At 36.6% G+C, this 14,633-nt stretch overlaps 1 protein-coding gene across 5 annotated transcripts in view; it reads right to left on the bottom strand.

Moving 5' to 3' along the window:
• The window catches only part of LOC131953199 (kin of IRRE-like protein 2), a 36,845-nt gene that overhangs the window by 15,784 nt on the left and 6,428 nt on the right, over window positions 1-14,633 (bottom strand). For 3 of the 5 annotated variants that reach the window (XM_059316280.1, XM_059316271.1, XM_059316289.1), the window contains exons 2-6: window positions 12,764-12,884; window positions 10,952-11,064; window positions 9,774-9,928; window positions 9,385-9,515; window positions 321-537 (exon numbers count right to left, since the gene is read on the bottom strand). In XM_059316280.1, coding sequence (XP_059172263.1) covers window positions 321-537; window positions 9,385-9,515; window positions 9,774-9,819 — 394 coding nt within the window. In that variant the 5' untranslated portion in view covers window positions 9,820-9,928; window positions 10,952-11,064; window positions 12,764-12,884. Of the gene's footprint in view, window positions 1-320; window positions 538-9,384; window positions 9,516-9,773; window positions 9,929-10,951; window positions 11,065-12,763; window positions 12,885-14,391; window positions 14,423-14,633 lie in introns of those variants that run through there. The other 2 variants (XM_059316297.1, XM_059316306.1) reach the window with 2 other exon arrangements.

The following is a 14,633-nucleotide window of genomic DNA, read 5'->3' on the forward strand; positions in this document are numbered from 1 at the left end:
CGTGGCCGATAACACACTTGAGGTCCAAAATTGTTCTAAAATAGTTCTTTACGTATTTCATTCTTGAAAATGTTTCTTCACACAGGTATGTTGTTCCAAAAATTGAAAAGTACCTACATATGAAAATTTCGACATTAGGAAAGTCTTCCTTGGTCATAATCTTTGAAACCTTCAACCTTCATTTGAGAGAAAATGCTACCTAGGGCTAAACACTACAGACATTGTAGCTTGACATTACAATGGCCAGCAGAGTCGACAAAACGAGAAACGACCTTGGAAAATTAACTCACTGACGACATGAAGGTTATTCTTACACTTACCCAGCACGTCCACACGCAGAAGTACGTGGTGAATCAATTTTTTCCTACTGCTGATTTGACATTCGTAAACCCCGGCGTCACTCGGCCTCACGTCGTGAATGAGCAACTTCCACTCATTTTCCTGCGGGTTTGATTGGGCCGAATAACGCGTGGCGCCAACGTAAACTTCTCCTCCAATGGTTAACGGATTTGGGTCAGAGGCTCTTCTCCAGATGACCTGACGAAATAAACGACACAATCAAATCTCTAGACGGGCTTTGGTTTTGTTGAGTTGACTTAACTTGACTTAAGTCAGCTTGAACGGGGCCCTTGGCTTGAAATAATTTACGTGGCCCTATTTAAATATAAATATAATAATCTCATGGTTGTTGACACGGCTGCCGAACAAGATGTTTGCACGGGCGACCTCCCCATGTGAGAGCCCGTCTCCCCATGTGAGAGCCCGTCTCCCCATGTGAGAGCCCGTCTCCCCATGTGAGAGCCCGTCTCCCCACGTGAGAGCCCATCTCCCCATGTGAGAGCCCGTCTCCCCACGTGAGAGCCCGTCTCCCCACGTGAGAGCCCATCTCCCCATGTGAGAGCCCGTCTCCCCATGTGAGAGCCCGTCTCCCCATGTGAGAGCCCGTCTCCCCATGTGAGAGCCCGTCTCCCCATGCGAGAGCCCGTCTCCCCATGTGAGAGCCCGTCTCCCCATGTGAGAGCCCATCTCCCCACGTGAGAGCCCGTCTCTCCACGTGAGAGCCCATCTCCCCATGTGAGAGCCCGTCTCCCCACGTGAGAGCCCATCTTACATGTGAGAGCCCGTCTCCCCATGTGAGAGCCCGTCTCCCCATGTGAGAGCCCGTATCCCCATGTGAGAGCCCGTATCCCCATGTGAGAGCCCGTCTCCCCACGTGAGAGCCCGTCTCCCCATGTGAGAGCCCGTAACCCCATGTGAGAGCCCGTCTCCCCATGTGAGAGCCCGTATCCCCATGTGAGAGCCCGTATCCCCACGTGAGAGCCCGTCGCCCTCACCATGCATGAAACGCTCAACTCACACCAATTGGCTTTATCGATGACTGGCGGACGTAAAGTCGCACCAACGACACACGACGGGACCTAAAGTCGCACCAACGACGCACGACGCTTATAGACTCGAGTTTTTTTATATGGTTGTTTTATTTCCAAGGTAAATACTCTTCACATTTTATTTCTTTGCGTTTTTATTACTTTCTCGTATATACGAAGTATAGAGAAAGTCTTGTAATCGTGCGAAAAAAAAATCGAGTTTTTTTTACAAATCTCGACGTTTTACACCTCACTGATACGGAAAAACATAATTTTGCAATCTTGTCCGTATGTCTGTCTGATTGTGTGTGTGTTTGTGTCTGTCTGTGTGTAAACACGATAACTTGAGTACCGTTACAGCTAGGTTGATGAAATTTCATATATAGGTATTTTATCAAAATCGTAGACCGTATCAACTTTTGAGCGATTTCCGATAACCGGAAGTGGTACTTTTCTACTTTGAATTTTTTAAAAGCCTATAACTTGAGTTCTATTTCAGATAGATAAATGAAATTTCACATGTAAGTAAAAGATCTAATGCTCTACCTTTTATTAAATTTTGAGTAATTTCCGTTGACTGGAAGTACTAATTCACGCTCTTTCCGATTTCTTAAAAAACGCACGTAAATTTATAAAGTACTAATAATATCCCGCACTATTATGCACATTTGTATTAGGCGTTCACTTGGTGTGCAATTCTTTTTTTAATGAAATTCTATCCTAATATATAAATCCCCACGTTCGCACATCTCTCTCTCTCTCTCTTTCTCTGTCCGCAAAAAATTTTCGCCGGACATCACGTCAGAATCGGCAGCGATAAATCGAGAACTTTTTACGGACTTTTGTTGAAAAAAATATGTTAGATGTTTTAAATGTATAACCACAAAATTATTTAAAGAAGAAAAATAAAAAATAAAGGCGTATTCGAATATAGAGAAACAGTATTATTTATGCAACCGGAAAAGCATTAATATATGTGAAAAAGAACGCATAAAACTGTGACGTCACTATTGCTTATACATTAACTAATGACGTCATCTGCCGTGTTTAGAATGAAAAGAAATGAACTATTTCATTCAAATTTGATTTAGATCTACGTACACTATGAAATGTATACAATACAATTTTTCCGGCCTAAACTCATAAAATTTATTTTATGTATTTGGATTCTAGATCTAGAGATTCTAGATCTAGACTAAATCTAAATCTACGCAATAACTAGATCTAGACGTAGACGCTAAGATCTAGATTTAGACTCTAACTTCTCTAAAATCAATTCCAAAAATAAATTTCTATATTAAATATTCTATACAAAATCTTTGTTATGAACTGGCTAATTTGGGATAAAAAATTAATTTGAAAGAATAGGCATATTCGCGTAAGTTAAGATTTTAAAATACGTGTTTCATTCTCCGTATTTTATAAGGTGCCTAAATAGCGGAGATGTTAGTGTACATTAAACCACGCAGGTGGTGCGGGTTCGAGACACACCAAGTCAACTTGGTTAATGTATTTTTTTTAATTATGCTCGGGCTAAACTTAAAAAAAAAATTCTTTTAGGAATCTAGATCTAGATTGTCGGGTGTCCGATAGGGCACTTCCCGGCGCCGCAGGCGCTTCAAATTTGGCAGGATCTTGCCTTGGGGCGACAGAACACGGGGGCCGGTTGGCCGAAAAGTCTACGGTGAGGGGGTCAAAACTGACCTCGACTGACCGGTACCTTATATGAGCTATAAATTTAAAAAAAAATGTCCACGGAGGAACCTCTTCATAACTCTTGAGGTCGTAGACCGACCCTCGGGCGAATTAATTAAGCATTCAAATTCTCAATGTTTTCGAAAGCCTAAGCGAAGCTGGGCAGCATGCCTAGTTCTATTATAAAAAGTTTAAGTAATTAAAAATGGATTACAAATATTGTCTATATCCTGATTTGCCATCCCTCGTAGTTTTATATTAGAATATTCGAGAAAGTTTAGGGGAGATCACTCCCGGTTTATTTGTTATATTATCCTAATATATAAAAGGCCATGTGCGCTCTTCTCTCTCTCTGTCCGCAAAATATTTTCGCCGGACATCACGTCAGAATCGGCAGCGATATATGGATACCTTTATACAGGCTTTTGTTGAAAATAATATGTTAGATGTTTTAAATGTATAACCACAATTTTATTTAAAGAAGAAAAATAAAAAATAAAAGCTTGTTATTAAAACGTTTTTTATGAATTTTTTTTCAGTACTTTACATGTTTTATTTGCAATAGTGTTACAAGACTAAAAACCATTGCGCGTCTATTGAACGTGATAGCGCAGCTATTAAACCTGATTGAACGTGATGACGTATGTGGTGTGGTTGGATAGACATGCCTACTAATTCGGTCCAAATTTTAATTAATTCATAAAAAATTAATTAGGCATCCAATTAAGTCAAATTTAGATTCAGATTGCATTGTCTTCATGTCTTGACCCACGTGCCAACTGTGAATCGTATCGGTCAAGTAGAACTGTCCGAATTTTCACTCCTGCGTTTCCATCTAGACTGACGACAGACAGACTGTCGACAGACTGTCGACAGAGGAAGTGAGTTAAATAAAAGCTTGTAAAAAATGAACTATTTCATTCAAATATGATTTAGAGCTATGTACGCTATGAAATGTAGACTACACAATACGATATTCTCGGCCTAAACTAAAAAAAAATATTTTATCTATTTGGATTCTAGATCTAGAGATTCTAGATCTAGACTAGATCTAAATCTACGCTACGTCGCTAAGATCTATTCTAGATCTAGATTTAGACTCTATCTACTGTAGAATCTATTCCAACAATAAATTTCTATAATAAACTTTTTCAGGACTTAAATATTTTATAGAAATCTTTCTTTGTTTAGCAATGAAACTGGCTAATTTTGGGTAAATAAAATAATTTGAAAAAATAGGCATATTCGTGTAAGTTATTTTTTTAAACACTTCTTTTATTCTCCATATTTTAAAAGGTACCTAATTAGCTGAGATGATAGTGTACTTGATACCAGACAGGTGGTGCTGGATCAAGACACACCAAGTCAAACCTAATATTTTTTTTTCTTTATATGTGAATCTTCCTATTTTAGACTATAAAGAAAGGAACTACTTTGGAAATCTTTGTTTATCTATGCATTTTGCTAATCTCTATAATATATGAAGCAAAGTTGTCAGGTGCCCGACATCGGGCACTTCCCGGCGCCGCAGGCGCTTCAAATTTGGCAGGATTTTGCTTTGGGGCGACAGAACACGGGGGCCGGTGCCGGTTGGCCTAAAGGTCTACGATGAGGGGGTCAAAACAGACCTCGACTGACCGGTACCTTATATGAGCTATAAATCGAAAAAAATTTGTTCACGTAGGAACCTCTTCGTAACTCCTGAGGTCGTAGACCGACCCTCGGGCGAATTAATTAAGCATTCAAATTCTCAATGTTTTTGAAAGCCTAAGCGAAGCTGGGCAGCATGCCTAGTTAAACAATATTTGTCGTTTATAACAACATTTTGATTATTAAAACCAAAGTAACAAAAACAGCTGCGTTGGCATTTTTGGGAGCTGGAACGGATTTTCAGTATATTAATAAGTTTCAATGAGGAATAATGCACTGTAGAAAATAAATTATACACTACTATTTAAATAACTATAAAGAAAAGCGTGAGTCTCTTCTCAAATATTAGTAAAGGTATCCAATAGGTACTAAAGTGACCCACGCTTATCTTTATAGTTATTTAAATAATAGTGTATAATTTATTTTCTACTTTTTAGTGCATTATTACATAAAAGCTTGTTCTTAAAAAGTTTTTTATGAATTTTTTTAAAGTAGGCCTACTTTACATGTTTTTATTTATAATAGAGTTACAGGTTTAGACATGTTTAGATGTTTGAATATTTTTGTTTGTTTGTCTGATTGGCTACTGGAGAGAATCTGCACTATGTATAGAGCTGTAAAATAGTATATGGGTAGAGAACAATTTTTGTTTTCAGACAGACTGTTAATCACACATTTATTTAAAGATGTTAATTAATTTATTGATTTATTCATTGGTAGATTAACCACATTAATTTTAAAAGTTTAGAAAAACGACTTTACTTTGAGTGTATAGTGACGTCATATGATTTGTTTACTTTATAGTACAATAAATGGCAGCTCCAATATAAGATTTCGTTGCTTATTCAGATCTTTAACGCGTTAAAAAGCTAAATTTCTGTCGGCTATAACTTTAACAATACGTCCGTTTGCTGTTTTTATTACGTTCCAACACTTATATACATTTTCAACTGTCTTTTTCATTTAGTTTTATAATAAATTTCTCTAGCTGTACAATCTGTCCAAGATAGTTATTTATAGATCTATATCTAGAATCTAGGTCAAACCAAACATTAATTAGTTAAAAATACAATCCATTTTAAAATCATAATACATGTTTGAATTTCTTTATTAAACTACTTTAGTCCTTAAATCTTTGTGAGTTATCTATCTAGATCTAGAATAGGTCTAATCTAGATCTAGCAAGAGTTACGCAAAAACTAGACTTAAGCAAACGAGTCGTAGAATGTAGATAATTCTATCTAGATCTATATAATAATGAGTTTCTATACTAAACTATTTCAGAACTTCATTATTTTATATAAATCTTTGTTGGTTTAGCTCTGGAATTGGCTAATATAGGATAAAATTTAATTTGAGAGTTACTAGACTTAGATCTAGATCTAGATCTAAATAGGGCCTATGCGCGTAAATCAAGTTGCATAAGGAGACTCAAAGTATTAAACTATACCATAAAAAAAACATCAGTGACGTCACGAGTCTAAATAGCTAAGTTGTTAGTGTAAATAGGCTTTCATGCGGGTGGCACGGGTTCTAGACACATCACGTCAATGTTAAAAAAAAATCATTTTTTTATATTTTTTAGATGTGAATGATAAAGTTGCCTATTTGAACTTGGCGGGATACAGGGCAAGTGAAGTAGAGTTCATCTGTTTCTTTTTCCTAAGCATATGAAGGGATAGTGTGGTCAAACCAATGCTCAGCCGAAATCGGTGTATTTAAAAGATAAAAAAAAACGTCTTTTTGAATGTGGGTGTCTGGATTTTTGTGACGATAAGTGACAGACGTGATGGTTTTTATGGATGACCCCAGAAACCCACAGTTATCCAAGGGATGACGGGAAGTCTAGTGACTAATAAAAGCTTGTTGTTAAAACATTTTTTATGAATTTTTTTTAGTACTTCAAATGTTTTTATTTACAATAGAGTTACATGACTAAAAACCATTGCGCACCTAATGAACGTGATGACGCGCTTTTGCTGTGACGACACGTGTGGATAGAACAGCCTACTAATTTGGTCAAAATTTTAATTAATTCATAAAACATGAATCAGGCAACCAATTAAATCAAATTAAATGTCACGATGTCTTGTCTTCATGTCCTGACCCACGTACCAATTACGAACCGTATCTGTCAGTTAGAAGTGCCTGCAATATCGCTCCGGCGTTACGATCTAGACTGACGACAGACTGACGACTAACGAGGAAGTGAGTTTTAAATAAAAGCTTGTAAAAAGGGCCATCCTGCAAAAATATTTTTAGCCCCCCCCCACCCCCACCCCACATATATATATATATATATATATATATATATATATATATATATATATATATATATATATATATATATATATATATACATATATATATATATATATATATATATATATATATATATATATATATATATATATATATATATATATATATATATATATATATATATATATATATATATACTTATTGCTGGCCTGTTCGGGATTTGAAATTTTTTTTTTCTTTTTCAATTAAAATAAATTACATCATATGCATGTTTTGTGAAATCAGTTTTATTTTATTTCTGCTAGAAGACCACCTAACATCTAGTCAGTTAAAAGATTATAAAACATGAAAGCTTTGTATAAGTAATGGTGTCTCATGTTATGTTTATTTTTATGCTTTTTTTAAAATTTATATTATTAATTTTTTAAATATTATTAATTTAATACATTTCCTTTTTATACAATGTCATTCTTTAGTAAGTACTTTATAAAAAATATAATTAAGAAAAGTAATTAATTTTTAATTTGTTTTGTACAAATCTATTAAAAGGAGCTTATGAGCACCCCTATTTGACTATTTAATAAACCGGGAGTGATCTCCCCTAAACTTTCTCGAATGTTCTTATATAAAATAACAGGGGATGGGAACTCGGGCTATAGACATGATTTTTAATCCATTTTAAATACTTAAAGTTTTAAAAATAGAATAAAATCTCGTAGACAAATTAATTGCACACCAAGTGAACGCCAAATAAAAAAGCGCATAATAGTGCGCAATATTATTAGTACTTCTAAAATTTACATTAGTTTTTTGAGAAATCGAAAGTAGCGTAAATTACTACTTCCAGTCAACGGAAATTACTCAAAATTTAACAGAAGGTAGACAATTAGATCTTTTACTTACATGTGAAATTTCATGTATCTATCTGAAATAGTACTCAAGTTATAGGCTTTTGAAAAATTCAAAGTAGGAAAAGTACCACTTCCGGTTATCGAAAATCGCTCAAATGTTGATACGGATCTACGATTTTGATAAAATACTTATATATGAAATTTCATCAACCTAGCTGTAACGGTACTCAAGTAATCGTGTTTACACACGGACACACAGACACACATACACACACACACACACACAGACATACGGACAAGATTGCAAAATTATGTTTTTCCGTATCAGTGAGGTGTAAAACGTCGAGATTTGTAAAAATCTCGATTTTTTTTTGCACGATTACAATACTTTCTCTATACTTCGTATATACGAGAGAGTAAAAAAGGGAAATAAGTCATGGAAGTGGTTTGAACGTTTGCTTATCTTTGATAAGTTTAATTGTAGGAGAAAGACTCGGCTTTCACGGAGGTTTAAAAACAAAGGGAAAAAGAATATACAAGAGCGTGTGGTGGTGTCTACAGAATAAAGAAAATCCAACCGCAGCTACTGTAATCTTTTTACAAAACAACCATCAAGTCAAAAATGCAAGAAAATTATTTTTTTAACTATTAAAAAATTATTATGGTCTGCTGTGGGCCCCTAAATGGCGTGACCCCCCCCCCCCCCCCAATTGCGGGGTCTAGCGGCACTGAAGTTCCGCTCCTGCAAACCACCAAATGTGGAACAACTGCAGGTTATTTTAATACTAGCAGCAAACATCGTTGTCCTATAAAAACTGGCGTTTTGATCTCACACAGATAAAAATAGACAAGCAGGGGGTGTTACTTCAACAATACTAGAGCCAATGACTGATATAGTTAGTTCCCTTATGTCACGTGACCTATGTTTAGAAGACAACACAGGTGAACTAGTCATATGATCAGGCAAGCTAATGTTGAGAAATTGTTCAGCCATTTTTAACGGAAATAATTATTAGTGCACACACAGATACCATTTATTGTTCTGTCAAAACGTTTTAAAACATTATCTAACACCTGCAAGATCTACTTTCATTTTGGGATAGTCATTTCAAAAATGGCCCAGATAAATTGTACTTCATTATTCGCATTTCTAACCACCCATACATGTAAATTCATGCATTAGATAATATGAAATCTTGTCACATTAATCACATGATATGGGACCAGATAAAACAATGCTTGTCGTTGAACAAAAACCAGTGTTTCTTCCAGACTGTTTTCTCCGGGAAGGGCACTTGAAATTTTCGGGGGGGGGGGGGGGGGGGGTTTAATTTTTGGCGGGGGGGGGGGGTCACTGTTAAAAGAATATATTTTCTATATAAATTCAATTTCGTTGGGGTGGATGGGGGGTGTGGGTGATAAACTCTCTTCGGGGGGGGGGGGGTGTATCTGCCCCCACAAAGAGATGCCTGGAAGAAACACTGGCTAAAAACCAGGGTAAGGTGCGGGGCCAACTACGCAAAGCATAAATGGGTGCGCCCCCCCCTACAGAAACGTACCGTTCGAGTGCCAATGTTGTGTATACCACATACCAGAGTGGCCGTCTCGCCTCGGTTAAATGAAACGTTGGTGGGTCGTGGAAGAAAACTCGGCTGCTCTTCGTCTTGATAATCGCTGGTGTCAAGGCTAGCTGTGGACACAGTTGGACATAAACAGCGGTGACTAGAGCAGAAGGAAATAAACAAGATGGAGATGAGCGTTTCATGTTATTACATGTACATTTATTATTTCTGTAATATACAAGAAACAGAAATACATATTAGAAATCAAGAAATAGTAAAAATTTCACAAAATGTTAACAAAATGTTAACTTCAATCCGACAGAAGTTGACGCCTTTGAATGTTTGACAGTAAGAGAGTACACCATGAAAGTAACCGCCACTAGTACCTGTAAGAATGGTGAGGGACATCATCAGAACAATTCTCATCATCATCCTCGGCTTTAATTCAAGCAGTATGCAGTCTCCATTTTTTTCATTGCTGGTTTTTCCAAAATCAGTAGTCAGTTCCACCAATCTATCTCGATCTGGTTCACCTAAATTTCTGTACACACACACGTATATATATATATATATATATATATATATATATATATATATATATATATATATATATATATATATATATATATATATATATATAAACACATATATATCTTTATAAATATATTTGTATATTTATATGAACACATGTATATCTTTATAAATAAACAAATAAATAATCACATATACATATATATTTATATATATATATATATATATCGATATATAGATATATATATATATAGATATATCGATATATAGATATATCGATATATATATATATATAGATAGATAGATAGATAGATAGATGGATGGATGGATGGATGGATGGATGGATGGATGGATGGATGGATGGATGGATGGATGGATGGATGGATGGATGGATGGATGGATGGATGGATGGATGGATGGATGGATGGATGGATGGATGGATGGATGGATGGATGGATGGATGGACGGACGGATGGATGGACGGACGGACGGACGGATGGACGGACGGACGGACGGACGGACGGATGGACGGATGGACAGATGGACGGATGGACGGATGGACGGATGGACGGATGGACGGATGGACGGATGGATGGATGGATGGATGGATGGATGGATGGATGGATGGATGGATGGATGGATGGATGGATGGATGGATGGATGGATGGATGGATGGATGGATGGATGGATGATTGGATGGATGGATGGTTGGATGGATGGATGGATGTGATATTAATGTGATTTTTCATGTGTTTGTTTCTATCCTGCCGACATGCCAGTAGTGAGAGACGTGTGATGTTCTTTATTGGGTTGTGTTCAACCCCTTCTCACATTCCCCAGAAGAATTTCGTGTATATCTTCACCCACGTTCAGGGTTTGAGTCCTGGGCAGTAGACACATCATTCGGTACATACTTATCCATTAAACTTATCCATAAAAAATCACACTCTAACTGCAGATTTGAGATTTCAAAACTTGATTTTTTAAAGAATAATCACAATTCAAAGAATAACACAACAACAGGCCAACAGACCTCCATTGTTACATTTCCATAAACTGTGTTTCACGTTCTACTAACACTCTATGCTCTACATCTTTCACTGGCATTCTGCGCCCGACCACTCAAGTTGTCACTGGCTGTTTGACCTATATATATATATATATATATATATATATATATATATATATATATATATATATATATATATATATATATATATATATATATATATATATATATATATATATATATATATATATATAAATTCATTTTAAGGTAAGTTGGTTATGTAAAAGTGTGTGTTTGTGTGTGTGTTTGCGTGAGTGTTTGTAGTTGTGATAGTGTTGTATGTATGTGTATATATGTTGTGTTGGTGAGAGTGTTAAGGTGCACATTTTGACATATTAGAAACAAAAGCTCAGATTAAACCTAACCTTAATCCTAACCCTAATCCCCATAGACATCCGTAGCTTTAAAACAATCACATTAACAGTGGAGGCCTTGCTGGCACAGAGGTCAGAGACCAGAGGTCAGTCTCACTGCACACGGATGTGTTCACTTTTCAAACCGTCGTAAAGCTATCCCTAACTACACAAGCTCTGGTCGCGACAAGAAACACGCCCCTACACAAAATTTCAGTTCTTATTTCTTGCATAAAAACATAAACTAACACATGAACCTAAACTAACCTAACGCCAACATTATCTCTAACGCAGTCATATTATCTCACTGATATTTAATCACGAAGACAGACATACAATTACACAGACATACAATTGCACAGACAGACATACAATGATACAAACTGATTTACAATCACACAGACAGACATACATACATCACACACAGACATGGGATTAGACATATAATAACACAACCAGACTAACAACTACATAGAGATATAATCACACACACACACAGATGTACAATCACACAGACAAATTGACAAGCACACAGACAGACATACAATCATTAAATAATGTATCCAGTTATATCACAGGTAAGCATTGAACATTGCATACAGTAGGTTAGTAGGTCAGCTAAAAATGTCGGTGCGTTAGTTCAGAAGCTGGGTTAAGGTTAGCGCCAGTTTTCGTTACAGGTAGAAGAGTTAACTGTTGAACTAGAATAGTGTTAGAAGACGTCAAGTAAGTGAGGCAGTGAGTGTGTGAATGTGTGAGTGTGGCAGTAAGTGTGGTGGTGTGGCAGTGTGGCAGTACGTGTGTGTGGCAGTGTGTGTGTGTGTGGCAGTGTGGCAGTGTGTGTGTGTGGCAGTGTGTGTGTGTGGCAGTGTGAGTGTGGCAGTGTGTGTGTGAGTGTGGCAGTGTGTGTGTGAGTGTGGCAGTGTGGCAGTGTGTGTGTGTGGCAGTGTGTGTGTGTGGCAGTGTGAGTGTGGCAGTGTGTGTGTGAGTGTGGCAGTGTGTGTGTGAGTGTGGCAGTACGTGTGTGTGGCAGTGTGTGTGGCAGTGTGTGTGTGTGGCAGTGTGGCAGTGTGTGTGTGTGGCAGTGTGAGTGTGGCAGTGTGTGTGTGAGTGTGGCAGTGAGTGTGTGAGTATGGTGTGAGTGTGGCAGTGTGTGTGTGTGAATGTGGCAGTGTGTGTGAGTGTGGCAATGTGGCAGAAAGTGAGATTGTCGTGAAACTTATAAAAATGTGATGCTAATGTATTAAGTGTAAATTTTCTTTATACCTGTGTATTTATACAAACATATATACATACATACATACCCACAAACATACATACATACATATATATGTATGTGTGTATTTATGTATGTAGGTCAATGTATTGAGTTTAAATGTACCGATTGGAACTGACATGACTTTAAAAACAAAGTTTGACTCACCTCAGCGAAGGATGCAGGTGAAATGGTTTTCTCTACCTGTTCGTAGGTAAACAACTTTTCTTTCTTTTCATGACATATTTGATTCACTTTCTATTTTGATCAATTTCAACACATTGAAAACCTGAGGAGGATATACAGACATTGCTTTGTATCATCGGCGTTATGATTTGAAAATGTCAAGAGAATATAGCGTTGTTGTGGAACTCACTAATTAGCAAAAACTGTAGATCTCACTAATTAGCAAGTGGTTTAGAACTCACCAATTAACAAATGATTTAAAAATAACTAATTAGCAAATGATTTAGAATTCACTTATTAGCAAATGATTTCGCGGGGGGGGGGGGGGGGGGGCGGCGGAGCGGACTAAAATTTCCCGCAGGGGGAGGGGGTTTGACTTTCTTCGGGGGCTCTGTCCCCCTAAACGATGCCTGGAAGAAACTCTGGTCACTAAAAAAACAAGAAAATTTATTTTTATCTCTGGTGTCTCTACTCTCGAAAAGGACTCCATTAAGGGTATCGGTAAAAGCGCAGCCTGAAGCAAATTTTAAAAAAAATGTTTTCATAAAAAACGTTTTAATAACAAGCTTTTATGTAATAAACCGGGAGTGATCTCCCCTAAACTTAATATTCTAATATAAAATGACGAGGGATGGTAACTCAGGACATAGACAATATTTGTTATCCATTTTTAATTGCTTAAACTTTTTATAATAGAATAGAATCTCGTAAAAAAAAGAATTGCACACCCTGTGAAAAGTTTCCCTTTCAAACCTGACGGTCTATGGGGCAAGTAAAGTAGAGTTCACTTGTTTCTGTGACCTCGGCATATGAAGAGATAGCGTGGTCAGCACTATGCCCAGCCGCCTTTACTTTCCCTAACAGGAGTTAGGTACCCATCAGAGTTGGGTGGACTCAGGGACGGTCTACTGACTTGAACTCGGATTCGAACTCGAGACTAACGGGTTAGCAGTCCAGCTCTCTACAGACAAAAGGACAGAATTGCAAAGTCCAGTTTTTTACGACTCGATAACGTTTATATATTTGTATTTATAATTTTTGCCTGATTAAAATAAGCCCTCTATACTCCGGATGTGATGAAGGACTGAGGAGTAAAACGGTGAAAACTGTCAAAATTTCATGTTATTTTTGTGCACGATTACAATACTTTCTCTATACTTCGTATATACGAGAAAGTAAAAATGCACTAAAAATGAGAAAATAAATTATAGACTACAATTTAAATAACTATAAAGAAAAGCTTGGGTCAGTTTAGTATCTATTGGGTTACTTTACTAATATTTAGGAAGAGACCCACGCTTTTCTTTATAGTTATTTAAATAGTAGTCTATAATTTATTTCCTCCTTTTTAGAGCATTATTATTTTCTTAATACTAAACATGTTTTATTTACAATAGAGTTACATGACTAAAAACCATTTCCCGCCTATTGTACGTGATGACGCGCAATTGAACGTTATGACGCGTGTCTAATAGCGCGGAATAGTTTGATGAGACAGCCTACTAATTTGGACAAAAGTTTAATTAATTTATAAAAAATTAATCAGGCAACCAATCAAAAAAGTAAAATTTAATGTCATGTTGCATTGTCTTCTGTCTTGACCTACGTACCAACTACGAACCGTATCTGTCAGTTAGAAGTGCCTGCAATTTTGCTCGGGCGTTTCGATCTAGACAGACTGACGACAGACTGACGATAGACTGACGAGGAAGTGAATTAAATAAAATGTAAATTTTTTTTCATAAAAAAACGTTTTAATAACAAGCTTTTATGTAATAATGCATAAAAAGTAGAAAATAAATTATACACTACTATTACTATAAAGAAAAGCGTGGGCCACTTCAGTATCTAC

Source organism: Physella acuta, unplaced genomic scaffold (assembly GCF_028476545.2).
Source record: "Physella acuta isolate Inbredline_101_S28 unplaced genomic scaffold, ASM2847654v3 ptg000075l, whole genome shotgun sequence".
NCBI lineage: Eukaryota > Metazoa > Mollusca > Gastropoda > Physidae > Physella > Physella acuta.